General features: G+C 55.6%; 1 protein-coding gene and 1 long non-coding RNA gene across 3 annotated transcripts in view; one reads left to right on the plus strand and one right to left on the minus strand.

Annotated features, from left to right (window-relative positions):
* The window catches only part of ATP2C2 (ATPase secretory pathway Ca2+ transporting 2), a 60,430-nt gene that overhangs the window by 9,001 nt on the left and 23,855 nt on the right, over window positions 1-27,574 (minus strand). The window contains exons 4-16 of one of the 2 annotated variants that reach the window (XM_027076315.2): window positions 25,578-25,667; window positions 24,704-24,739; window positions 24,540-24,601; window positions 20,696-20,804; window positions 12,954-13,103; window positions 12,807-12,875; window positions 12,173-12,248; window positions 9,745-9,811; window positions 6,220-6,344; window positions 5,990-6,087; window positions 4,995-5,096; window positions 3,684-3,773; window positions 1,271-1,372 (exon numbers count right to left, since the gene is read on the minus strand). In XM_027076315.2, coding sequence (XP_026932116.1) covers window positions 1,271-1,372; window positions 3,684-3,773; window positions 4,995-5,096; window positions 5,990-6,087; window positions 6,220-6,344; window positions 9,745-9,811; window positions 12,173-12,248; window positions 12,807-12,875; window positions 12,954-13,103; window positions 20,696-20,804; window positions 24,540-24,601; window positions 24,704-24,739; window positions 25,578-25,667 — 1,176 coding nt within the window. The remainder of the gene's footprint in view (window positions 1-1,270; window positions 1,373-3,683; window positions 3,774-4,994; window positions 5,097-5,989; window positions 6,088-6,219; window positions 6,345-9,744; window positions 9,812-12,172; window positions 12,249-12,806; window positions 12,876-12,953; window positions 13,104-20,695; window positions 20,805-24,539; window positions 24,602-24,703; window positions 24,740-25,577; window positions 25,668-27,574) is intronic. The other variant, XM_053209964.1, reaches the window with a different exon arrangement.
* LOC113604375 (uncharacterized) lies at window positions 5-2,902 on the plus strand. The gene is made up of 5 exons (XR_003426285.2): window positions 5-900; window positions 1,014-1,125; window positions 1,347-1,475; window positions 1,573-1,674; window positions 1,912-2,902. It is a non-coding gene; the product is annotated as an uncharacterized LOC113604375 (long non-coding RNA).

Here is a 27,574-nt window from a genome sequence, read left to right on the forward strand (position 1 = left end):
CTTGGAGAACTTGATCCGCAGCCTCTCTGTGCATCAGGTGCCCTGCTAACGTCGCCGAGAGCATCCCATGCGTGTCATCAGCCACACCCCAGCCGCCGTTAGGCCTTTATGTGCGTGACTGACTGCGGGACGTCTATTTCCACTGGGACTGGCGCCTCCCGAGGGCAGGCCCCCTTTCTGTTTTGTTCACCCCTGCACGGAGCTCACGGAGCCCCAAACCATTCTCCTCTGTGTTCGTTAAGCTCGGTCTCCTGCGGATGGTAAGCTCCACGCGGAAGGCGTTGCGACAGCCCAGGCCACACCGTCCCCAGCATTAGCATGGCGCCTGAAAGCTCACGGCGGGCGGGGGGATGAGCTTGTGTGAACCGATACGGAAAGATGCCTGAGACATCGCTGAAAGGGGAGAGAGCAGATTACAAACCCCACACACAGCACGACCTAGTTTCAAAACTACCACCCCGTACGTCGCTCTCTGCATGTTTAGGACCTCAAAGGTCCCATCCCAGACCGTGCAGGGGGGCTGCCTTGGGTCGGGAGACACGAAGGGCGGGATTATACGGTGCTTCTGTTTTTAAGGCACGTTTCTAGAATCTATTTCAGTGAGAATATATTACCAGGGTCTTTGGGGAGAAAAAAAAGATGTGAAGGTGAGCGCAAGGGTGTATCTGTGGGCGCGCACGAATGACACGTGAGCTCGCCGTTCACACCATCTGGGGTGGGTGCTGGGATGCGCCTCCTGGTCCCCCGCAGGGCGGAAGGGCTGTCCCCACCTGCTGACGATCTGAGGCACTCATACTTGTAAAGAACTCAGCACAAAGATGTTAAGAAGGGACCTCCAAGTTAGCAAGAGGGTTTGCTGCTAACGGTGGGAGCCCACGTCAAAACTCCCCGCACGCACAGGTGACTACCAGCTCCCGCTCCCGAGATTTCGGACTCAGGGGTTCCGGGTGGAGCCTGGGAATCTGCATTTTGTTTTAAATTCTATTTTCAATTTTTAAAAAATTGACATCCAGAGAAGCTGCATTTTTAACCGACTCCCCGGGGGATGCCACTGGTCTGGGAAGCCCGCCTTGAGAACCACCGTTTCGGACCAAAATCTCGGCAGGAGATGCCAAATGATCAAAGGTCTGAGTGCCATCAGCCCGACGGTCCTGTATTTGACCCTCCGTGGAAGCAGCTGGGAGCGCTCAGCTTTCCTCCTTGACACCTGTATTCTGCTTCCTTCGGGGTGCAGGGGAGAGGGTGGGAAGGGGCAGAGAAGAAAACTCACCACAGTCTTGGGGCTGCATTTCACTGCCATCCACCTCTGCTCCGAGCTGAACGGAATCTCCTTTTTTCTCACGTAGGAATCTTTAACATCAGCCAAGCCCATCTAGGAAAAGCAAATGCCACGCTTCTCGTGAGTCATCCTGAGCCAGCCTCGCTGCAAAGCTCAGGCCACCTCCGTTATTCATTCGTCAAACCATTTCCGGTAGGTAAGGAATCCCAGTGTTTAGCTCACAGAGAAAGGCCATTTGCTTTCAAAAGTCCCACCCGGGAAAAAAAAAAAAAAAGTCTCATCTCTTGTTCCAGGGGCAGGGCCAGCTGGTCCTGGCGACAGCTTCTGGCCAAAACGTGCTCAGAAACAAAAGCCCGTGGGCTCCCCTCCAGGAGGAATGTTCCAGACTCAAAGAGGTAGCAGTTTCCCCCCAAAGAAGCCCCGCTTAGCGGGGTGGGTTGCTGTCACAGCCCGGGGTCCTTGCCAGGCCTGACATTCGCGGACCGTTCCCGGGCCAGTTACTTGACATCTCTGAGCCTCAGTTTCCCCAGCTGTATACCAGTCCCAACCCATGCATCCCATGCACCCCCCCCGCCCCCAACAGGAGAAAATGGGTTCTGAGGAGGCAAAAATCTACTCCTTTATCCATACAGTACCCGGACAGAGAGTCTATCTGTGGGATTAAATCTCATGGGGACTGATCAGGAACGAAAGAAATGCCCGAAAAGGCTCTTCGGGAAGGTCTTGTGAATGACCCTGCATCCCTCCAAAAGACGCGTCGACGCCCTAACCCCTCAGTGTCTGCGAACGTGGTCTTGTTTGGAAACAGGGTCTCGGGGGGTGGAACCAAGTTAAGATGAGGTCGTTCGCGTGTGTCCAGATCCGATAAGACGGGTGGTCCTTGGACGAAGGGGACAGGGCCACGTGAAGACGTGTCCGTGAGCCAAGGAGCTCACGGCATGACTGGTCACAGTTGGAGGGGAGGGGACCAGGGCGCTGCCCACACCTTCCTTTCAGACCTCCAGCTTCGGGAACCGTGACAGAGTAAATTCCTGCTGTTTCAGGCACTCAGGTGGCAGTCCTTTATTTCAGCCACTGCGGGGAAGCTAGCAAGGGCGTGACAGTGGAGAAATGGTTCAGAACCACTGACCTCGACCCTGAGACGGGTTTGAGGACGGACATGATAAACACAGAGCGCCGAGCACCGAGCCTGCCACACGGTCACGGGAGGCACTTCATACATGTCAGCTGTCACCAGGCTCCCCTACTGGTTCCCGCCCACGGAAGAGTAAATCGTGACCCGTAAAGGAGAGGGGGTTCTGGAACATCGGTCCTCTCTGGGCTGCACGGGAGGCAGGCGGCGGGAGCAGGGGTGGAGACCCCACACCGGGGTTCTCTCCTGCTGGGACAGTCGGGCCACTGTCCCCGTCCCGGACGGCAGCCTGCGGTTGAACAGGGCCAGCTGGGGCCCTCTCGGAAGAGGCAGTAAGGTCTAGTCGGTATGACTGTCATCCTGGAAAGAATTTTCTTCCCTGAGTGTAACAGTTTCTTAACATAGCTTGTTTACAGTTATAGGGACTTTCTGTTTTAAGTTTATTTATTTTGAGAGAGAGACAGACACAGAGACAGTAGGGGAGAGGGAGAGAGAGAATCCCAAGCAGGCCCTGCGCTGTCGGGGGAGGGACAGGGGAACAGACGGACGGCAAAGCCGTCCTGGGGGCCTGGATGAGCGAGGGAAGGGAAGTAAACCTGAAGGGAGAGCCCGAGGCAGCCGTGGGAGGAAGGACAGAGGGGCCCCAGCACCAGAGGCAGCAGGAGGAAGGGGCAGAGGGGCTGAGGAGGAGGCGGGGGTCAGCTGGTGCAGGACAGGCACCCCGAGGTGGGCCTGGGTCCCTCTGGGGAGGGGTGTGATCAGGCCTCCTGTTTGTGCCCAAGGCGGAGCAGGTACCCGGCCCGCCCACCGCCCACCCCTCAACACCCGGGGCAGCGGCTCCCCGCCTAGCTCTGGGCACAGAATGGGGGCATTTCTGCAAAGTCACAGACTCAGGGTCTGACCACGGAGCCCTGCGATCCGTCAAACGCACTAAAAGGAAGGGGTCTTCCTGCACGGGAGCTCGGGGGCCACCAGGTGGGTCATTCCTCTGTCTCCCCAGCACCTCCGTGGGGTCTGAGCCACGGGATGCCCCAGGATTCTTGTGGGATGGTCGGGAAGGGTTAGAGGCCTGCAGAATGTTCCAGGAGCACACAGCATCTCAGAGCCCATCGCCTCCACCAGCCGGCGACAGCCTAAGGATGTCCGGGGCCGCTCTCTCCACTGTTACTAAGCTTCTCCACTCCTCATTTGCTCAGACAGGCGCCCGAATTCCGCCCCTCATCCAGCCCCCAGCGGAAGCCCTCCCGGTGTAGACCATCAAAGGGTCCCTACCTTCATTGCCAGGGCGATCAGGGCGCCTTCCGTGGGCTGCCCCATCACGGCGTTTTTTCTGATGATGGCGTTGTTGGCCACACAGCCTGCCTGAAAGGCGGGATTTTGGAAGAGCTGCAGTTAACTCTACTCGGGCATGTGAAAAAGCCACACGCTGCAGGCTTGACCCATTTGGGGGGCGAGGCCCGGGGTGGGCGTGAGGGGCAAGACGTACTCTTTAAAATACATCCCAGTCCCCGTTCTTCAAAATAAACACAGTGAACATCTACTGACTCTGCTGAACCCTGGCTGTCACAGGCCGGATGGTGGGGAGGCTGGGGTGATAAGAGTGGCCCCCTGATGGGTACGGGGTTCCTGCTTGGGGTGACAGTGTCCTGAAATTAGATGTGGCAGTACAGCTCTGTGAAGGTGCTAAAACCACTGAACCGTATGCTTAATTTAAAGCAGGGAATTCTGGGGTGCCTGGGTGGCTCAGTCGGTTGAGCGTCCGACTTCGGCTCAGGTCATGATCCCATGGCTTGTGAGTTTGAGCCCCGCGTCGGGCTCTGTGCTGACAGCTCAGACCCGGAGCCTGCTTCGGATTCTGTGTCTCCCTCTTTCTCTGCCCCTCTCCCACTTGTGCTCTGTCTCTCTCTGTGTCTCAAAAATAAATAAATGTAAAAAAATTTTTTTAAGGGGAGAATTTTGGGGTACAGGCCCGTCACTCTCAATTTAAAAAGACAATGAAAATAATAGAAGCAAACACACGAAAAGCGCATGGGGGTGAATCCCAGCTCCCTCCCTCCTGGGCACGCACATCACCTCTCTGAGCCCGTTTCTTAATCTGCGCACTGAGATCGCAGGACGGACCTCGGCCTCGAAGGGGTGCTGGGATAGTTAAGTGGCACCAGTGAGGCGGGACCTTCACAGCTCACAACAAATTCTAGAAGACAGCGGCTCAGTTCACACCTCGGAGGGCACTGGGTGTGTGGGAGGCGTGAGTCTGGCTAATACAACTCATGTCGACAATTAAACAGGCTCATTGTCTGGCGTTCAATGAACACCAACCCTCTGCAGGCACCTCTTTAAAGCCCGTCCAGCAGGTAGGGAGGAGTAGGGAGGGCTCCAGCTCTCTCTTACTTCCGGTGTTCCCACCTATTTCTGGGCCCCTGGGACACCTGACCCCTGGCGGGGGCGGGGCGGGAAGCCCAATGGTCACCAACACCTGGTTGGTCCAGTAACCAGGAGCCATCGATTGTTCCTCCCTTCTGAGAGAATAACCATCAGCTCCTTTTAAATGTCTGTTTCCACCCGTGGGGCTTTGACACTCACCTCTACTAATTTCCCCACCGAGACGTTGTTAAACTCCTTAACGACCTCCTTTGAGGGTAACAGACACACAGTCCCTTTGCCGTTATAGCCAACTCCGCTGACCTGCAGGGCAAAGCCACAGAGAGGATGTCACCACGTGTCAGTAATACACGCCCCCGGTTGTCCCCTCATCTCTTTTCTGGGAGACCCACCCCAAGGACATAATCCTACCCACCAACGAGGCTGCAAGCAGGAGAATGGTCCCTGCAGACCGTGTGTTAACCAGAAAACCTCACTAAGTGCCATGCTTTCGAAACTTCTCTAAGCTTGGGGCGCCCGGGGCGGGGGGGGGGCGGCTCAGTCGGTTGGGCATCTGACTGCGACTCAGGTCATGATCTGGCAGCTCGTGAGTTCGAGCCCCACTTCGGGCTTTCCGCTCCCTGGGCGGAACCCACTTCGGACCCTGCCTCCCTCTCTCGGGGCCCCTCCTCTGCTCCCGCGCTCTCTCAAAAATTAGAATTAAAAACAAAGGAATTGCAACAAGCTGATTCCATGGGCTATTCAGGAGCCAGGGAAAAGTATGGTTAAGAAAACAAAGTAATAGCACAGAAGAGAGCCCCTTAATCTGGAAGGTTTGGGGTTGTGGGGGGGGAAGCAGGAAACAAAACTGCATGTTCCGGGAGCTTATAACTGTGCCAGAGGTACAGGAGGGAGACCGAAAAACCCCAAGGGACCGTCACAATCAGTTTCTCACAGGGGATTATGGGTAACCGTGTTTTTAACTTCTACGTTACATAATGTGCTTATGACTAAAAGGTAATTGTGAAAACATAAAGGTGGCTCCCTTAACTCGGTCACGTTCCTTGCTGCTGTGGGTGGCAGGGAAACCATACAACCACCCGTGTTTGTTTCTTCCTTATTGCTTGCTAGAAGGTTCCGTGTGCTTTCTTCACGAAGGAAAGGGGCTGGCAGGGCAGACCTTTGGCTGGAACCGGGTAAATCGGCACGGGGCTCACCTCGGCGTGGAGCCCATCGGACGTTACCAGCTGGGTGACCGTCATTTCGTTGGCCGTCAGAGTCCCTGTCTTATCGGAGCAGATAACACTGCAGCAACCTGGCACGAGAAAACCCCAGTTGATGGCAAAGAGGAATCATCACCATCACCTCTCAGGCCGATGAAACACCCAGGCGGAACTCCCACCCATCCGATCCCGTTTGCAGGAATTCAGCCAGCGGAGTCCCTCACCTAACGTCTCCACGATCGGTAACTTCTTCACAATGACCCGCTTCTTGGCCATCCGCAGCACCCCCAGGACCAGCGTAACCGTGACGACGATGGGCAGACCCTCTGGAATGGCAGCCACCGCCAGGCTGGACCAAAAGGCCAGATGGGTCACCTTTAACATGCACTTAAGGACGACACGAATCCCAACTGGGGTCGGCAACACTTTTACCCGGGGAAGTATGTCTCTGGTGTCCCCAGCATCCCGGTTCTAGTCTCTGTTCCCAGTCCCTTGATGCACCTGTCTCCTTCTTCAGCATCCACTGCTCTAAGCTCTCCTGTTGCAAAACCCTGTTCTTGGGGTGGGACCGTCGCTATCAGACATCCACACTTTAGTATAAATTAGTCTCTCGGTTGTTTTGCCTCTTTTAAGCGCCTTTGCGTTTAAATTGTTGTCATTTACTAAAGAGAAAAGTCTTTGGGTCCTAGGAGAAGAACTTCCAGAATTGGGCAAGAAGCGGGAAGTGGAATTTTTTGGTTCGGAGGGTCCGTCTGGGTCCTCTGAATTTCACTTCTCATTGGTCTAGTTGTTTAGACACTTCTGATAAGAGAGCCAGACAAGGAAATTAAAGCTGAAGGACGTAGAGTGACTCTGCTGTGCCTTTGCCTGTGGTAGCCTAGCTGTCTGGGTGTCTGCTCACTTACATTATTATCCTTCCAAGTCTTCCTCTACCAGGTGACCACACCACCCCCCCCCAGGCCATGGCTGATTGGATTAGGACATGTAACCCCACCCCCCGACAGCCATGGCTGATTGGATTAGAAGAGAACATGTGACTCAAGCTGAACCAATGAGCTTCTCTCTCTCAGGAACCTGAACCCGGATGAAGCACCTAAGATCCCCTTCCTGTGGGCAGCGTGTCAACACGTGATAGGATGTTAGGAAGGGGCTCTTTCTGCTAAAATTCGGCGGCAGGAACATCGTGGCAGACTGACTCTCCATCCCACACTCTTGAGCGGGTGTGGCTGAGGCCAAGGGCTGGTGTGGGGCTTCCTGCTGATCTCGGGGGGGGGGGGGGAGACTGAAGAGTTTCAGGGGGGCGGGCTCTGCACCAGGACATCAGCAAAGCACTACAGGCATTCAGTAAATATTTGCTGGACGAACAAATAGGAATGAGTGAACACAGGCACACCTCGGAGGACCTCTGGTCAGTTCCGGGCCACAGCAATACAGCGACCGTCACCAAAAGCCAGTCAAGTGGACCTTTTGGTTCCCGGTGCATAAAAAAGTCATGTTTACGCTGTACTGTAGTCTGTTTTTTTAAATGCTGATTATTTTTGAGGGAGAGAGACAGAGAGCAACAGGGGAGGGGCAGAGAGAGAGGGAGACACAGAATCCGAAGCAGGCTCCAGGCCCCGAGCTGTCAGCACAGAGCCCGACGTGGGGCTCGAACCCGCGGACCGTGAGAACAAGACCTGAGCCCAAGCCAAGAATCGGACGCTTAACTGACTGAGCCCCCCAGGCGCCTCACTTGTAAGAGGCAGTCCGACCTCAGAGGAGTTAAAGTGGGAAAGACAATGTGTCTGAAATCGAAGAAATACGGTACGCGCGTGGTGGCCTTTTCCCCAGAAACAATGGCGCATTCAGGGGCCGGTTATATGAACCAAGATTACTGAATTTGGTCAAAGGACTGTGCCCAGTTTCTATGGTGCCAGCAAGAAGGCTTCCTCGGTTTTATGGCACAAGCAGACAAGACTAGCTAAGCAAACATTTGCAGAGGGTGTACGATGGGGCCTTTCTCCCCCCCATATGGCGTGGGAAGGGCGTTTTTGTATGTAGTTGGATGCTTGCGTGATAAAAAAAAAATTAATCCACAGACTAATAAAGATTAGCATGGACCAGGAAAAGCGAGTATACTTTGGATCACCTTGAATGTCACTCGAGGCAGAGGGAATTAAGAGAAAGTGTTTAAAACAGCGGCTCTTACGTTACTTCTTGCGAGAATCTCTTCCTCGCTGGCCACCCTGCTATTTCTGCCTTCTGATTCAGGGGTTTCGAGCGACTAACTCTGCTACAAACGGAAAAGCCTTCGTCGCTTCAAAGTCACAGGTGAAACGAACAGAGCAGATCGCCTCTGAGCGGCAAGTGAGACGTGGCTGTCGTGGGATAGGTCAGGTGGAAGGAACACTGAGACTGGGGACCAGAAATGACCAACCAATGGCTCTGGGGAGGGCGGGCAGGGATGGACACGGGGCCTCTCCTGTTACTGACTTGGAAATCTGTAAGTCTTCGGCTCACAGAACTTTCCACCGTGTAGAAGAGGGGAATGGCATGTGTCATTATTTAGGGGAGGTCCTTAAGCGTCACAGCTTTGGAGTGCTCTGGCTTTTCCAGGAGTCCCCCCAGGGCTCAGGCTTCTCTGTCCCTCGGCCACCACACCTGCCCTTGAAGGCTTAGTCACCTGAGCACTCTTATCAGGGGCTCACCCTTCTTCCCTGGCCCCGCCTCCTGCTGGAGCCCCGACTGGGTCACCACTTAGAGTTAGCAGTAGCACCCCGGGGGCTGGTTAGGAACGCAGAGTCCCAGGTGCCCCCCCAGACCCACCGAGTCCGTGCACCTGTGACCCCAGGACACTCGTGTCCTCCGGCTACCGTTGGAAACCCCTACTCTTCAATGACCCATTCTTCCAGGAAGCCCGCCCTGACCTTGAACCCCATGTCCCACAGCGCAGCCAGCTGCGCACGCCCCCTGGCCCCCTCTTGGCTCAGTAAGCTGGGGTTCGCACCCCTGTCACCTCTCATCTCTATGTCAAGAATGGCCAACGCTTTGCCAAAAAAGATGGCTCGCCATGCGTGTGGGGAAAGATTCTGATGACGCTATTTAGAATCGGGAGGGAAAGGGGCCCCAAAAAAGCCCGGTGACACGTCCCCTAACCGACGCCCCTGGTGCTTCTGCTTAGGGAGCCCAGCCAGTCCCCTTGCTGTCCCCAGATGCGCATGGCTGGGTCCTCCCGGCGGAACCCCCTTCCCGCCTTCTTCCGCAGGCTCTTCCTCGACAGCCCTCAGAGGACGTTCCCGGGCCACCCTCCGGGGACATTCTTCCTACCTCCCTTGCATTCCCTCCGCAATGGTTTCCTCTGTGGCCTTGATCGTGAGTTGTGATTATTTTGTTACTGTTCACTTGACGTGTTTGCGCTTACTTTCCCCACCAGCCCGCAAACTCTGTGATCTGGCTCCCTCAGCCCTGGGTGGTGCGGATAAGTCATCAGCGGGCCCTCATGGCGGGGGCCGGGGACCGGTGAGGGAGGGGTGGCGCGCGGGAGCGATCCTGCCCTGCCCCAGAGGCGGTGGGGTCCCCGCCACGTGGGGCAGGCTGGCCTCCACTGCTCCCCCCAGGACACTGAGTTCAGGCCAACACGCTTGCCAGAGTCACAGAATCAGGGCGTGGCGGAGACAGGCTTCAAACCCGCAACGTTCCCACCCAAGGCCGGGGTCCTGCTCCCCGGTCTTCCCCGCTCCCGCCTTCCCAGGGGAGGTCCGTGCCCTTACCTGACCCCAATCGTGAACATGCTGAGAAGCTGTTTTCCTTGCAGCCAGCCCGTGAACATGATTAAGCCTGGGAAAGAGACAAAAAGTATACATCTGCACACACGCGCGCACACGCGCACCTCCTCTGACATGCCCAGGTGTTTCAGACTCCTCTCCTGCGCCTGAGTCAACGGGTAGGAACCTCAGGGACTTGTGACCACTCTCCTGTTCCTTTGTAAGACACTCCCGCGCCCGCAAAAAAGAACGGTTTTACTTTTTCCGGAAAGGACCAAGCTGGTTCAAGTCAGAGAAAGAGACAGACCATCCCTCCGTTAGTTCATCGCAGGCTGTTTGAAAACGCTGGCGGACGATTCCAGAACTCTCCCCGGGTGCCGTTTGTGCTGGGACGCCCCCCCATGGCGTCCGATGTGGCAGGTGACAGCTGTTCCTGTGACAGGCACGTGGGCCCGGATCGTAGAGGGTTCCGTCCTGCCGTGCTCGTGTCCCAACGTGTCCCCTGTTCCGCTCTCGTCCCCATCAGTCACCCGGTGTTTACTAACCAGCAGGCCCGGGACACGCGGACCCCGCCAGAGGTGGGGCAGAGAGGGGGCATGAGTCACACTGGGACCCGTGGACGCGCACGGGATGCTCTGGCAAGGAGGAAAAGTTCTGGGGCCTCAGTGTCCTCATCTGTAAAGTGGGGATAATGACCATGTCCCCCTCGAGGAGTTGTTTCGGGATTTGAGAAGCAGGAATCCACCTGAAGTGCTATCCCGGCTGAGAGCCCCACTGGCTGAGATCGGAATCGGCCGGTTAAGACCCATCTTCCACTAGGGCTCCAGGACAGAACAGGCTGGAAAGGAGCTGCTCAAAAACACAGTAAAGCCTGTGGTTTAGCCAACGCCGGGCACTTAAATCCAAAGCTGAACTTGGAGAGGTGACCAGACACCGGAATCTGGGGACGGGTGTCCAGGGAAGAAAGGGCAGGCGGGTGCGTCCCCCGCACGACAGATCTGGAAGCCCGGACTCCAGACCGCATCCTCTTAACCACTTCGCTAAATTTACTTCTGCGTGTAAGTTGCAGGGGAGCGGAGTTCCCCTCGGTCCCGGCACGAAATTCCGAATTTCCCTCTTTGTTCCCTCAGCAAATTCCTGTCACCCTACGAGACCCGGCTTAATGCCACACCTCCCTTGGAGCCTTCCCCAGCCTCCCACTGGAGATTAGCCATGACCTTCAGGTTGCACGTTTGCTCAGGTGCCTCCCTCCTCTCGGCCTGGGCGCATTCAAAGGGCCGAGGCTGTGTCTGATCCGTTTCGGTGGCCCCAAACCTCTCCCAGTGTCACAAGACACTCGCTAAATGAATTCGCACATCTGGGTGGCCAGAGGCGCAACGTCTGCTTCTCCCGGAAACGGAAACGTCCTCTGGCTCCTCCGCAGGTCTAGCCAGACCCACTCGTACGTCCTGTCATCACTGCCTGCGCTAGCGGGCGCTGCTTTCTGGGTCAGTTCCTTTATTAAGTATTCACTCAACATTTATTGAGAATCTGCTATGGGCCAGGCTCCGGCTGACCGTGAGGGCTAGAAAACGAGGAACACTCAATCAAAGCCAGAGCTGGAGACAGCAGGTCCCTGGCGAAGGGACCGGGACGGCCCCAAGGGCGGATTCAGGCTTAAGACCTAAGTTTAGATCCACAGCATCGGGTCGGGCCCGTTTGCTGTGTTGCCAGAGGCCGAGTGGCACAGCCTGGTCGGTAACGTAGACGCGTGGCTAAACTGTCCCTCCCCCAGTCGCCTTTGCGGTCAGGCAGGCCATGTGACTCCATTCTGGCCAATCAAGAAGGGGCAAAGACAGCAGGCCTTGGGGGGCCCATGCCTTAAAAATGGCCCGTACTGGGGTGCCTGGGTGGGGGGGGCTCAGTCGGTTAAGCCTCCGACTTCGGCTCAGGTCACGATCTCGCGGTTCGTGGGTTCGAGCCCCGCGTCGGGCTCCGTGCTGACGGCTCGGAGCCTGGAGCCCGCTTCCGATTCTGTGCCTCTCTCTCTCTCTCTGCCCCTCCCCCGCTCATGCTCTGTCTCTCAAAAATAAAAAAAAATTAAAAATTTCCCACACAACCTCTGTGTTCCCGCTTTCCCCCACTCGCTGGCTGAACGGAATTCTGGCCCGCCTCTGGGGACCTGGAAGAAGGGGGAATGGTCGGGGCCCGGGACCCTGAGGTGGCGTTTGGAGGTGACCTACCCAGGAAAGCCACCCAGGCAGGAACGAGCAAGAGATACACCTTGACCACGCTACGCCCTCCCAGGGGCAGGCTGCTCTGTACGACAGCTTGTCTTGTCTCACACAGAGACCGCTTGGCCCCCTGAGTCTCCCGTCCGCCCTCGGTCCCACTGAGGACCTCAGGACGGCTCCCCCACGCCCCCGGGACCCAGCGCAGAAACGGCCTCGCTCACCAATTATGCCGAACGAGAAGAGTGTCAGCTGCTTCCCCAGCTTGTCCATGCTTTTCTGTAGCGGGGTTTTCGGCGTCTGAAAGGAGGAGATCGGTGGGTCTGTTAGAGGACACTGCCCGGCTTTCTCATATCTTGAGCGGGGTGACAATCACAAAGCGGGGCACACGCATGTAAAAATCCACTGGCCTCCACACGTCAGGCCTGTGTGTGTTACGGTCTGTGAGCTGTATCTCGGCAAAAAAATCCTTGTAAGTGTTTTTACCTGTGTTGTTTTTTAACGTTTTATTTATTTTTGAGGAAGAGCAGGGGGGGGGGGGGGAGGGGAGGGGCCGAGAGGGAGGGACGGGGACAGAGGATCCAAAGCGGGGCTCGAACTCACGAACCGTGAGATCGTGACCAGAGCCAAAGCTGGACGCCCAACCGACGGAGCCACCCAGGCGGCCCCACCCCCACCCCCCAACCTCCGGCCATAAGTGTTTTTAAATAAAAACAAAGTTTAAAAAACGTGAACTCGTATTGACCACATCACCCTCACGCCTAAGGAGGGTGCAGGGCTGGCAGCAGCAGCCGAGAATAATCTCAAACCCCGACTTGCAAGAAAAGCAAAGCCCCCCCCCCCCCCCCCGGCCCTTACCTCTTCAGCCTGCATCATCTTAAACACTTCCCCGAACTGGGACCTCTCCCCTGTTCCGATCACAACTCCCTGCGTTCAGGAGAGAGAAGGGTGAGATCTGAGGCGGGGAGCCTGCTGGCGAGGGCGGCCGAGGTCCCCGGGGCTCACCTGCCCCTTCCCGTACTGCACCAGGGTCCCCATGAAGACGATGTTGCTCAGAGTGGTGAGGTCCCCTCCGTCCGTCAGCGGGCCGTCCGTCTTACTGCACGGCTCCGCTTCTCCTGTGAAACTGGATTCATCCACCAGGAGGTCTGTGACCTAGAGCCGCGAGGGGAAAAGAACGCAGTCTGCCCCCTTCGCCCTGAGAACAGCTCGGTCAAGCGCAGAACGGACCCCTCACACCCCATAAAACTTCTCAACTGGGAAAAGCGTCCTGTGCCTAAGAGTTAGCGGTCCCGGTCGACAGGGGCGAATCCTGACCGACGGGCCGCTACAAAGTAGGCACGCAGCTCCAAGCAGAAAACGTCCCTCCGCCAGGCCCTGGAGTCGGGCTGGAAGGGACTTTTTTCTGGGCCACCTGTACTGACCTGGAAGGATATTCCAATGCAGGCTTTCCTGGCTTCCCGGACACATTCCAGGGACAACACTCCAGTGTTGGCAGGGAAGAAAAACAAGGGTGATGTGGGACCACCCCTGACAGTGAGGGATCATTTCTAAACCCGCGACCCGGGGAGCCCCCGAGTGTGATGCAACATTCAGGAACTTCCGACACCTTTCTTTGGTGCATTAAAGAATGCGTAGGTCTCTGTTTGAATTTGGACCTGATCTTTAGGCTTTGAGAAATCACTGCCCTCTTGCCAACTGATAAAAACGACCAATCTGGCGTTGAACAGAGGTGTGGCTGGGGAGACGCCTTCGGAGGGCAGCTGGGACGACTGGGACCCAGCCACCTGAGGTGCGTGCGTGCTGGCCGCTCTGGATCTGAGGCCTTCCGGAAATGGTGGCTCTGACGCCTGGCTTTGTTTTGTCTTTTTGTTTGTCCTAGAGAGAGTGTGCATGTGTGAGTTGGGGAGGGGCAGGGGTGGAAAAAAGGAGGCCAGGCGGGCTCCAGGCTCGGTACAGAACCCACCTGGGGCGCAATCCCCACCGTGAGATCATGACCTGAGCCAAAATCAAGAGTCGGTGGCTGAACTGACCGAGCCCTCCCAGGCGCCCCATGAGGTCAGGTTTCGTAAAGCAAACCGTACTGCCCTCAGCCACCTCTGCCATTCAGGTACAGCTATTTTCGTGAGGGTTTTCTGCCACGAAGAACTCCTATAAATCGCATCTTAGGATGGAACAAGGCTTCTGCTTTTGTTTTCCTTTCTGATTTTGCCACGACAAAACACAACGAAACGGAACCCAACAAAACCGCGACCAGAAAAGCACAGCACGGTATCCGGCACCTTAATTCCATTCGCCAACAGACAACAAACACCACGTTGAAGTCACGGGACAAGTTATCAGAACACGGCCTCACGGGCCTCTGGGAACTGGACAAGATTTGATTGTGTGCTCCCCCCCGCCCCCGAAAAAACACAGAAGTCTCATACCTGCTTTAACATTATTTAAAATTTTAGTGTACTGTTAAAAAAAATACTTGGGCAATGGGTAATTTAGAATATATCTTACGATTTTTTTTAATGTTTATTTATTTCTGAGAGAGAGACAGAGAGAGACAGAGCACGAGCAGGGGAGGGGCGGAGAGGGAGGGAGACACAGAATCCGAAGCAGGCTCCAGGCTCTGAGCCATCAGCACAGAGCCCAATGCGGGGCTCAAACTCACGAGCTGTGAGATCATGACCTGAGCTGAAGTCAGACACTCAACGGACTGAGCCACCCAGGCGCCCCTAGAACATATCTTTCAAAGCACCTGTGTCTTTCTCCGGACACTCCGCGTCCTGCCTACCTTGGAGAAACCCATACAATCCGTGTGCCTGGAGCATCACGGAGCCAGCTTACTCAGCAGCAGCCTTAGGCTGTGTTAACACCAGAAGCCACACGTGTGCACACGCACACACACACACCAGGAGAGGAGGAGAGAGTGCTCACATTCCCAGAACTCCTGTGATGAGCTAGGCCCTGGGCCGAGCACTTTGCAAGGCCCCTCTCTCCAAATCCCCATCCCCTCCATGAAAGACGCTACAGTTTTCTCCATTTTACATATGGGGAAACTGAGGCACGGAAACATTAAGTCACTTGCTCAAGTAACTTGTTCAAGGTTATACAGCTGCTTCGTGGCAGAGCCGAAGCGTGAGCCAAGGCTCTAGTTCCAGAAACTGCACTCTTGACCATCTTGCAAAACGGACCACAGGGCCAGTAGCTATCACACAAGAGGTGAGCCTCCTGTGGCCAGCTGGATACTATGGGGGACATACGTGGGGGCCAGGGTGAGCTCTGCCTCTAGGGACCTTGTCATTTAAGTGTCTAAGACCAACTGAGAGAAGCCAACGTCCTACAAGCTCACAAGAGAACAGTTAGGTCGGCATTATTCGAACAGGGACCGGTGAGTTCTCTGTACTTTCAAATTAAAAAAAAAATCTAGCAGTGACCTTTTTAAAATGTGTTCAGGGCCGCAGGATCCCGGCCCCCAAGAATGACAAAGGCTCCCACTTGCCTGTATAATGCCCACGTCCCCTCTTCCTAACAGAAACCCCGTTGGCAGCGGTATCTGGACTTGGGGGTGGCTATGTGCCCCTGCAATGCTATTTCCCAGCATCCCTTGCAGCTCACAGTGTCTCCACCCCTTTGGACACTGGGACACAGGGAGAAGTCACGGACGGTCCAGGGCAAGATCTGTGAAGACGACTGAGGGTGAGACGCTCTTCACCCTTCTGGCTTCCTCTTTCTCCCGCCCTGGGCCTTCGCCCTAGTGGCGCCAGAAGCCATCTCGCAAGCATTTAAAGGATGGTCCCATCCTGCGGAGGGCGCAATGGGGGCCTGGGAGAAGCCCGGTACTCTGTTCCATGGTGGAGCCGCCATATTGGCTCTGGACACCCCCCCCCTTCCAGTCTCTCATCCTGTGAGAGAGGAGTAAATCCCTGACCCACTGAAGCCCAGGCATTTCTCTGACTCTATTACCATAGTCAAATAACAACCGCCACTGATCTAGACTTTGTGTTTGTATTTTTATCGCCAGGACGCAGGGAAAGTCAAGGGACTTCCTGGAGTGGCGTCTAACACGACGAAGGAAGAAACAGGAAGACGAAGTCGCCCAGCACCACCGGCTGCTGGCACCACGCACACAGGCGGGAGAAAGTGGCACCACATCCCCAAGGCAAGCAGGGATTCGGTTTCCAGAAGACACCGTCTCATGGGACAGGATGATCATTTGAATACGTTGTACTTCCTAGGAAAAGCTGGCTTAGGTTTCCAGGTTGAAGCACATGGAATTTGTACCTAACTTTGTTTGTTCACATTTAAGCAGCACTGTAGTAAGAACAGAAAGTCAACACGGGGAAGAGAAACCCCTCTGCTGACCGGGCCTGAGAGCCGAACTGACCGCAGTCGGATGTTTTTGTCAGATCCAACCTGCGGCCTTGGGCTTGGGAGTGAGAAACAGGAGGGCGGAGCTGCCGGGTTGGGGGATGGGCCGGAAGAGGTGAGTTCCTGCAGGATCAGGGACTTGAAATGGGCCTCGAAGGATAAGCACACAGTTGGTGAGTGAATCAGGCAGGGAAGGAAGAGAAAGCAAATTGGGGGGGATCGATGATGCGTGAACTCGGTAGTAACAGGCTTAATAAAAAAGACCTCTCTTTTCCCAGCACCCCACCAGCTTTAACGGGACAGAAGCCCAGGGTGCTGAGTGTGGGCACCTATCCACCCTCTTTGGGGCACAGATTCTTGGCCGGGGTGGTGGGGAGAGGGTGGAGGTTTGGGGGGGGGGGGGGGGTGTGCGGTGGGCGCTGTCCCTGGTGCTGAAGCCACGGGCGGGACGAGCCCTGAATGGAGAGGGTACAGGCAAGAAGACAGGAGGTCTGGTCCACATGGAGCACTGGGGGAGGTGGGGTTGGAACTCAGTCGCTTTTGGCATCGGCTAAGAAATTTGGAGGGTAATGAGGAGCCATGAAAAAGTCTTGAGCAGAGAAGGGAGGTGAGTGAGATCCACAAAATGATGCTAGATGTTGAAAGACGCGGCCAGTGGCATTGGGAAGGGAAGCCCACAGTCCAAGGAATGAACCCAAGTGAGGCCAAGGATGGCTCCCCGGGGAGGGGGGGGTGCAGTGCGCATGGACAGAAGAACCAGCCAGGAAGAACAACAGAATTGGCAGTGAGTGGAATTAACTAGATATATGGACAAAGGCACAGGTCACTAAGGCTCACAGCTTAATCTGGTCTACAGAACATTAAAAATTTTTTTTCTTTTAATGGGGCGCCTGGGTGGTTCAGGTGGTTGAGTATTTGACTTCGGCTCAGGTCATGATCTCATGGTTTGTGGGTTCAAGCCCCCGTTGGGGGGGGGCCCAGCTTAGAGCTTGGAGCCTGCTTCAGACTCTGTGTCTCCCTCTCTCTGCCCCTTCCCCGCTCGTGCTCTGTCTCTCTCTGCCTCTCAAAAAAATAATGATAATAAAGAAAAATAATAAAAACATTTAAAAATTTTTTTAAATGTTTTATTTATTTTTGAGAGAGAAATAGAGCTCAAGTGGGGGAGGGACAGAGAGGGAGAAGGAGCCACAGAATCGGAAACAGACTCCAGGCTCTAAACTGTCAACACAGCCCGACCCAGGGCTCAAACCCACGAACTGGGAGATCATGGCCTGAGCTGAAGTCAGATGCTTAACCGACTGAGCCACGCAGGCGCCCCTTCAGGACATTTTTAAATCAGGCAGGCTTGATCCTGAATATACTTCATTGAAGTCAATTTGGGATTGGCAGGAATCTTCCAGGCAGAGGCTCAGTCAACACCCCGACCTTCTGAACTGAGACGTGAGCCTTAACTCTTGCCCAGGTTTGTTGTGTTTTCAAATGCCAACACCTTCCTTTTTTCCACCCAGTGAAATGAGCTGTCATTCTGACCTTCAGAACCGTAAGATAATACATTTGTGTTGTCTTAATCCGCTCGGTATCTAGTCATTTGTTATAGCAGCCAGAGGAGAGAGATACATTGGGGAACCCAGAGGGAGAGACGGAGCGAGAAAAAGTCAGAACAGCCGACTGCAGGCCAGAGAGCATGTGCTCCTCCTCCCCCACTGACAGGTGCATGACCTCAGGCGGGCTGCTCGACCTTTCCCGGTTTCTGTGTCCTTGTGGTACAGTCAGAAGATGAAGTCGTGTTCTCTCAAGGTTGTTGGAAGACGAAAGGAAGCAGTTTCTACCCCGTGGTCGGCACAGACCCGGCTTTATATGTAAGCGCATTCGTTCTTTCCAGAAAGAGAAACAGGCTGGGAGGCAGAGACGAAGGGGAATGTCTGGGCCAAGAAGGAACAATGTGTGCGTGCCTGTGCAAGGATTCTGGCGGCTAAAGATACTCAAAGCCCAGAACCTATGTGACACCAGTGGCCACCCGGAGGTGGCTGGGCCTGAAGACAGTGGAAGCCTCTGGTCCCTTCCTGCTGGAGAGCAGACAAGGCTGTTCCTGTCTCCTCACGCCCAGCCAGTCTCCCCTCCGAGACAGAGCCTTACTTGGAGCCCCGACAGATTCCATTCAACCCCCTTTTCATTTCCAGAAGTGGTCAAAGAAAAACAAGGAGCAGTGACCCTGTTCTAGTGGCTGGGCTGCATCAGCCTCTCCCCCACCCCAGGCCTTGGCCTTTGTTTTCGCTGTGGGAAGAGAAAATACTCCGTGACCTCCACACACGATGCAGAAGGGTGGCGGGCTTACCTATTTTAAGAACATTCTTGCACCCGCTGTTTCCTGGACCTAAGTGGCTTTAAGCCCTATATAAAGTTCTCCCGGATCTCAGGGTTTAATAGCTGACACCAATATGCCACGGTGAATAAACAAAGGCATTGGTTGTTCAGGGCAGTTGCAAAATACCAAGAAGGGGAAGGTGCCGCCTTGTGACAGGTCGCAGGGAAAAAAAGCATCCTGTGGCATCAGAAGCAGGTACGGGTGGCCTTAACATAGGCAGGAAGAAAACCAGTTGAGGGAGAGAGTTACCCGGGGGTTATGAACTGTTGCGGGGACTTGGGGTGGGGGTGGGGGGACGGGAAAGGGAGCGCAATGAAGCCACTGCCGACGCACCGACCGCTCACGTCACGCCGGCCGCCGGGCTGAGCGTGCCGCAGGTGGTAACTCGTCGAGGCGGAATGAGCGCTATCCCCTTTGACAGATGGGGAAACCAAGGCTCAGGGAGGCCGAGCCTTCGTCAGAGTCGCAGGCTGGCAGGCGCGGGGCAGAGAGACGAAACCCCGGGCCCCCGATTTCCAGCGTGCATCACTCACCCGTGCCAGGCCCTGGGCTGAGCCCTTTCCATCCAGGGGATGTCATCCTTACGGCCTCCCACTTTCTTCCCCCGTTTTGCAGACGGGAAACGGGGGCACAAAGGTTGAGTACCTCGCTCCAGGCCACCCAGCTTGTGAACGGTAGGCCCTGGCTTCAAACTCAGGGCCAATGCCCGGCCCCGGGGCACTAGCCGCCTCGAGGCACCACCTCTGGACCGCTGAAGGCCAGTGCGGGGCGGGGGAGGGGGGGTAGCAGACACTGAGGAATCTGTTCTGTTGCGGGAAGGGACAGCGGCATGAGCCTGACAGCAAGCCCCCCAGCCTGCTCACCCGGGTCCCTACCCTGCCGGCAGATCTCAAAGTCAGGGGCAGAAGGCTTTGAAAGCGGGAGTGTCCCTCGGGCCCCTGCCTCTGCCACAGAGAGTGGCTCGGGGCTTTAAATGCGGGGCCCGGATTTGGCTCTTCGTCCTTCCCCATCACCCTCTCCAGGCCACTGTTTGTGTTTTTATTTTCTTTACGTGTATTTATTTATTTTGCGAAAGAGGGAGAGAGAGAGTTCAAGTGGAGGAGGGGCAGAGAGAGAAGGGGAGGGAGAGAGGGAGACGGGGAGAGAGAGAGAGAGAGAGAGAGAGAGAGAGAGAGAGAGAATCCCAAGCAGGCTCCACACACCGTCAGCACGGAGCCCGACGCGGGGCTCAAACTGACAAACCTCGAGATCGTGACCTGAGCTGAAATCAAGAGTCAGAAGCTCAACCGACAGAGCCACCGGGCGCCCCTCTAGGCCACTGTGTTCACAGCATGCCAATGATCCTACAATTCCCGAAGACACATGCTCTGGAAATAAGTGAGTCGGGGAGATAGCCTGCACTGAAGCCATTATCACTGAAAGCCGTGAATGATTCTTCAGCATTTCTGCAAAGTTTCGTAAAATAGATCACCCCCGCCGACAGATCCCTCTGAACTCAACTTCACCTTTTCTGATACATCAAGGATTATCTCCGAGAGCCTCAGGTGACGCTGTGGCACCATGACACCCACAAAGGTCAGGGACACGGCTCGCCCCCCACCCCACGTCCCCAACCCACACTATCGTAAAAGCTCATACTTCCGTTTTGTGTCTCTGCTGGTCTGTTTCCCTCCTCGGCACTGAGCAAGCAATCTGGTCACGCTTCTTTCTGGCATCAGAGCAGCTCCTTCTAGAAGCCACACTTGCCTTATCCCTCAGTCCCACCCTGGTTTAACGGGCTAGTGCCGTCTGCTCGAAGCCAGAAAATCACATAACCAAAACTTAAAACTGGGAATGAATAATTTATGAAACACAATTCGAGGGGCTTTGTGCTTAAAATGAGCTTGCTTGCTAACTTCATGCCTTGTGTGCGTGCACGTATGTGTGTGTGCACGAGAGAGAGAGAGAGAGGGAGAATATGCCTGTTGCCAATAAGCTAAGTGTCTGCAGATCACAAAGGCCAGGGTCCGGGACTCCTCACCTCAGTGAGACGGATGTCTGCGGGGATCCGGTCTCCGATCGAGAGAGACACGATGTCTCCGGGAACCAGGTCTCGCGCAAGCAAATGCTGAAGTTTTCCTTCTCTGATGCTGCATGTGAAACGGTAAACAAACAAACAAACACACACACACACACCGACATGCTGATCACATCCTACTTTTGCGCACGTTAGCCAATTTGAGCAAAGAATACCGAAGCATGCTTTCTCTCTCAGTTACGGACAAACCCTCGCGCCTTCGTGGTTTTGTCGTATTTTAAGGTCACACACGCTAAAAGATGTTTGGCGAAGCATGTGGCTTCTGGGAGACCCTCGGCTTCATTTGAAACGCGGGCCCACTACTACTGTTTACCCTGCCTGGAAGCAAGGCGGAGCCACGTGGCCTCCAGAAGCTTCTGCAGGTGTAAGTCAGCAGCTCTAAAGCCTCCTTAATGGAGCCAGTGGCTAGAGACACTTCTGTCCTCAGAGAAGACACCGCTCGGGCACAGAGCACTGTCTCCAGGACTCAGCCTGGCAGAGCTGGGGGGGCATCTTACGGGCCCGAGAGGCCTGGGACCTCCTTTCCCGCTGGGCCATGACCCCTGCTCACGGCCGTGCCAGTAACAAGCCGCGTGCTTCTGGGCACAGGCTCCCGCTGCAATCCCCCCATTCGCCACCCTCCCCGGACGCCACAGTCCCAGCCGGGCTCCCGCCCCGTCCCTGGCCATCTTCTCTCTGTCCCACACGCCGTGGCCAGAGGGCTCTTAAAACGCAAAGATCAGGGCCACCTGGGTGGCTCAGCCAGTTAAGTGTCCGAGTCTTGGCTTCAGCTCAGGTCATGATCTCACGGTTCGTGAGTTCTAGCCCCACATAGGGCTCTGCGCTGACAGCACGCAGCCTGCTTTGGCTTCTCTGTCTCCCCCTCTCTCTGCACAGCCCTGCTTGTGCCCTCTCTCTCTTTCTCAAAATAAATTTTAAAAAACCCACAAAAAAGCAGATAAAAAACCAGATCACAAGTTCCTACTGCTCCAAACATCCAATGGCTTTCAATGACCTTGGGCTCAAACCCAAAGGCCCTGCTAAGGCCCCCTTGACTGGGTCCTGCCCCCTCCCACACTCCTGCCATCCAGCCCTTGAACACACCCAGCCCTTTCTGGTCTCAAGCTCTTTGCCAACCTCGGACGTGGAAGCAGACATTCCTCTCTTCTTCGTTAACAGATTTCACTCTTGTTCAGAGAGCCACCCTTTCCCACCTCGAGCCGTCTGCTCCAGCGAGTGGCTTCTGACTGGCTGAGACCATCGGGGTGAGCCCAGCCCCTGCCCAGGACTGGCTCAGGCACAGCCACTTTCCGTAACACTGGTTTGTGAGACACGAATGGACATTTCCTGGGGGCTCGTGAGAAAGGCTTCCCCATTCTGTAAACACACACACACACACACACACACACACACACACGACCTCTTCCTCTCTTGGAGCTTTTCACGTCCGGCTCCGATGTCTGGAGCTGTGGCAGCCGTCTTGGGGCACCTGGGTGGCTCAGCTGGTTGAGCGTCCGGCTTCGGCTCAGGTCACGATCTCACGGTTCATGAGTTCGAGCCCCGAGTCGGGCTCTGTGCTGGCAGCTCGGAGCCTGGAGCCTGCTTCCGACTTGGTGTCTCCCTCTCTCTCTCTGCCCTGCCCCCACTCACACTCGGTCTCTGTCTCTCCCTTTCTCTCAAAAGTAAATAAAGACATTTAAAAAACGAGAAATAAAAGCACCAGGCCCCCCATGTCATCTCCAGCTGACCAACCACACTGTCCCTCCCACCCGAGGCCCCTCGCCCTAAGACACCACGATTTCTCTGGTTTGTGCAGCTCGGCTGTCCCTTGCAGCCACGAGCACGCGTCAGACGTTTCCCTCAACTCTCCACGGCTGGCTCCTTCCATCTCTCAGGTCCCAACCTAAAATGTCAGCTCCTCCTTAAAGGTCAGGTCAGGGCAGCCTGCTCACCAGCTATGGAAAGCCGTCCCCACTCTCCCATCGGGTGCTACTGTGTCTCCATGAGGTTTCCTGTGGTTTCAGGTGCGGGGGCCCCTTCTGGCTCGAATGCACCTGCCGTATTCCAAAATCATCTCGTTCCTTCCCTTTAGTATCTGCCTCCCCTGGTAGGAGTGTGTGCTCTCTGATGGTCGAGGCCTTCCCTTCTCGTTCCCCGGGGTAACCCTGGCATGATCTCTCCTGGCGCACAGTAGGTGCTCAATAAATATGTAACGGCTCCACAAAGGACGGAGGTGTGTTCCTCCTGGCGTGGAGAGCAGACACCGGGACAGAGGCTGCGTATCTTCGGTGCCCTTTCGATTCTACTAGTCTGCCTGTCATCGCTTTTCTTGAAAATAGAACTGTCTTCTAGAAGTGACTTCCGGGGACATCAATAAGGCATACTGTCCGCCTGAAAGGCGGAGACCTGATATTTACACTCAAGGTCAGATCATCAGACCACCTGAATCATTTATGTGCCCGTTTGTTCGTAGGATTACGTCACACGTCACACATCTGGATTTCTGACAGCCTGGCTCGTCTTCTTATTAAGCTCCGTCACGTTTGGTGCCCCCAGTGAACCTTCTAGAATCGACTCACCTTCTCCAGCCCTTCCACATCACCCTCTTTTTGTGTCTGTGACTGGTTATTCTCTGCCTTGTGTTACACACACACACACACACACACACACACACACACACACACACGCCCCTCGCTTGCTGGCTTCTTGGGAGGTGGGACCCCACCCACTCGAGCTTTCTACCCCAGCTGTGGGGCGCACCTGTGCCATATGTATCTAGATACACGTTCAGGTTCTTCCCCAAACATCATCTTTGAGAAAACAGAGGGTTACTGTGTGTCTAAACCCTTCCCAAGCCCCTGGAACCGTGAAATACTTTCTGCTACTTTGTTGTAAGCAGCAGGTGCATATTTGGGAAAGACACGGGCCCCAAAACAACATGAGCAGAGCCAGCGGGGGGGGGGGGGGGGGGGGGGGGGGGACGGGGGAGGGGCGCAGACTTGGCCCTTTCCTGAAATCAGTCCATTTTCACCAGGAAAGTCACTGGCAAACTAGAAATGACATCAAGAAAATGCCAGGCCCCAGACACTGTCTCCCGGGTGTCAGCCGCGTCCCTACCCTGGGGCAGCGGACTGTGCACCTGCCGGAAGCCTCAGCTGTCCCGCCGGCTACTGAAGTTCAGTGAAATGAAGAACTCACTTCCCCAGCCACACTGACGTGGTCATAGGTGAGTAGTGGTTCGTCCTGGACGGCGTGGATTACAGAACATCCCAGAAAGTTCTACCGCATAGCACTGCATTCTCGGTCTCCCTTTGTCCCTTTCAAACGCCTCTGGGGACGGCTGTGTGGTAACAACGGGTGACGCGGAAACGTCCAGGTAGGAAAGAAGCCGGCGGGGCCACTGAGGCCAGCCTTGCAACGTCTCACCCCACAGCCCAACGGCCCGAAGCCTCGGCCTGTTCGAGCCCCGCGTTGCGACCGCTCAGTCCACTCAGTCCAGCCGTGCCCACCATACCACGGGGGTCGCGGGCTGCTCTCTTCCCAAATCCACTCCCGTCACCCATGGCCCCAGCCCTGGCAGTCTCATTAGACCCTGATGAGACCGTGAGAGCCCAGAGAAGTCGAACGACATGCCCAAGGACACACAGTAATCCGTTGGCAAGGCAGACACCATGTCTCCCAACCCCCAGAAGGCGGGGTTCCCCTCCATCACACCACAAGGGACACAGACTTAGCAAACTTTTGCCAACCCCACCAGCCCACTGGCTGCCCCGAGGAACCAAGAAGCCCCAGGCCATCTCTGACTCACCAGTTACATTCGGGAGGGACCAGCTTGGTCAACTCCTCCAACGATTTTTCAGATCTGTATTCCTGGTGGGAAGCACATCCGACATGACATTCAAGGCCGGGAACTCCAAGGCTCCCGTCACACCCGGGTTACCCTGCCTGAGACCTCAGGAAAGAGCTACGCACCTGGATGAAGGCGACAGTCACCACGATAAGCACCGCCTAGGGAGCAAACAGGGAGGGGGTGTCAGCACCCAGCTGTTCCACGAGTGAGCGAGCTGGCCCGTGGAAGGTGGACCACGGCACCCGGCCTTGCCAACTCTGTTCCCTTCTTGCAAAACAAGCACACAGAAATTTATAAAACGGATGCGACCCCCCCCCCCCAAAAAAAAAGAACAGAAAAATCATCCCAAATTCTGGTATCCAAAGATTCACATTTTGGGGTACCCTTCTAGATTTTTCTGCATAGACACACAACACAGGATCCTATAGTACAGACATATTCTTTTATTATTATTATTATTATTATTAATGTTTTTATTTATTTTTGAGACAGAGAGAGACAGAGCATGAGCAGGGGAGGGGCAGAGAGAGAGGGAGACGCAGAATCCGAAGCAGGCTCCAGGCTCTGAGCCGTCCGCCCAGAGCCCGACGCGGGGCTCGAACTCACGGACCGTGAGATCACGACCTGAGCCGAAGCCGGACGCTCCACCGACGGAGCCGCCCGGGCGCCCCTGGATTGTACTGTATACTTTAAAATGCTTACTTTTTAAATGGTGCGACTTTCACCTAAATTAAGAAGAAATCCTTTTTAAGCAGGTGCTCGGTGGTCACCTCTGGGAAGCGGCTCACAAAGGACCACTCTGTGGACTGGTCTCTGTGCTACCTGCACAGACGGGACACAGCACTTCCAGCCCGGGGGTCTCGGCCAAGGAATTCTCCACGACACTGTTCCCGACAGGAAGGAACCAGAGGCCACCTGGCTATCCGCCAAGACAGCGACGGTGAAATTAACCAGGACACCGCCGTGTGGGGCAGAGACGGACCCCCGGGCACTCACCATGGCGATACTGACGGCGTCCTCATACTCCTTCGTGAGGATGCTCACCAAGGCGGAGGCCAGGAGGAGCAGGATCAGGGGGTTCTTAAACTGAAAAGTGAAAACAGGGCGGCGGGGTGGGGGTGAGGGCTTCTTTTCCAGTCCCTCCCCCCTAGGACACAACTCTCTGCTCGAGGCCGGGCTCCCGGGCCGGCACCACAGGGGCCCGAGCGCTAGGGAGAAATACCGCCCCGTCCAAAGGGTCCCCTCCACCCGAAATCCCACCTCTGCCGTTTCACTGACACTGGCTCCCTGGGGGTCGTCCAACGCCGTGCCTGTCCAGACACCGGCCCCGGCCCTGCCTTGGAGGTCCCGGTCCCACCTTGCCACATCTCCATGACGCTCCAGGGCAGGACCCAGCCCCTCTGGTGGCTGGCCAGAGCTGGTCCAGCATGGCCTAAGGGTCCCCTTCGCTCCACCAGCTCCCCAGTCCCATGTGTCCCAACTACACCAACCTGCTCCTGTAACTAACTGCCTCAGGGGCCTCCGGGGAGGTCGTTCCCGTCAACGGGTGTCACAGAAACTTCCCGAAAGGGTGTTTGCTTTATTGTTTCATGGATCTGCCCCCTCATTTCACAGACTACATAGTATCTCATGTTACAGACGATCGAAAGGAAACAGAAACACAAACACATAAAAACAGCAAGAGAGACAGCAGACCAAAGATTAGGATCAAGGTGAAAGTCAAGGTGTCAACAGGCAAGTCATAATTGTTTAAGATGGGGCCGTGCTAAAAGGATTCAGTAACCATAATCTGTTCTAAAAGGCTGCAGAGAAAAGGGGGGGGGGTGGATAAAAGTGGGTCAAACGGACTGATAATCATCGAAGGCAGATAATGGGTATGTGGGGGTCATTATATTATTCTACTTATGCATAGTTTTGAAAACGTCCCTAATGAAAGATTAACGAAAGGTTTGCCCAGCGAAGTCCCACTGTCGCTTCTGAGAGTCTCGGGGCAGCCGGCAGAGCGAGGGGCTGAGAGGCTGCTCAGCGCTGCGGGCAGAGCTCACTGCCAAGGCCATGCACTCCCCGGCGGAGGCAGATACACCCTTTCCTCAGAAATCCGGGAGAACGAAGTCCAAGAGAAGAGGGGAACGTGAGCTCCGGAAAGCCCACGGAGGTGCGTCAGTGTCCTGGGGCCGCTGTGATAAATGACCACGACCTGGGGGGCTTTGAACAGCGGGGGCTGGTTCTCGCTCAGTTCCGGAGGCCGGAACTCCAGATCAAGGTGCTGATGCGGCCACAGTCTCTTCTGGAGGCTCTGGGAGAGAATCCTTCCCGCCTCTTCCAGCTTCTGGGGGTTCCAGCCATCCCTGGGGCTCTTGCCTTGTAAGACACGCCCCGCCTGGGTCACATGGCCCTCTCCTCCCTGTGGGTGTCTCTGTGTGTCTCCCCTCTTCTGATTAGGGTCACCAGGCATTGGATTTAGGGCCACTCTGACCAGTCTGACCTGCTCTGGACTAGCCACCTGTGCAAAGACCTTCTTTTCCAAATAAGAGAATATTCTGAGGTTCTGGGAGCCATCTGATTGGATAGAGGTGAGACGGTAAGAGAGACACAAACACGGGCCGGGCACCCGTAACGCACCAGGCACTGGGCGCCTTAAATCTCCAGGCCACCTTCTGAAGCTCAGTTAGCCTCCCATGCACCAGGCCTCTCCTGTCCCAGGGTCTTTGCACTTCCCCCTCCTGCACATCCTTCCTCCAGACCCTCGCACGGCTCCCGTGTCTCCTTCCTTCAGGTCTCTGTTCGAAGATCACCTCCTCTGGGCACCAGTCGAATGGCTCCCCTGACCACGCAGCCCAAAAAGCCGCCCTGCTATCGTTTCCCAACGGCCGTCCTGACCACAGTCAGTGGTGACGGATGACACAGGAAGCTGGCCGTCTGTCTTGCCCAAAGCAGAAAGTCGGTGTGGCTGCTGCTCTACGCACAATGCCTAGCCCATGGTCAGCAACGTG

The sequence above is a fragment of the Acinonyx jubatus genome, chromosome E2 (assembly GCF_027475565.1).
Source record: "Acinonyx jubatus isolate Ajub_Pintada_27869175 chromosome E2, VMU_Ajub_asm_v1.0, whole genome shotgun sequence".
Lineage (NCBI taxonomy): Eukaryota > Metazoa > Chordata > Mammalia > Carnivora > Felidae > Acinonyx > Acinonyx jubatus.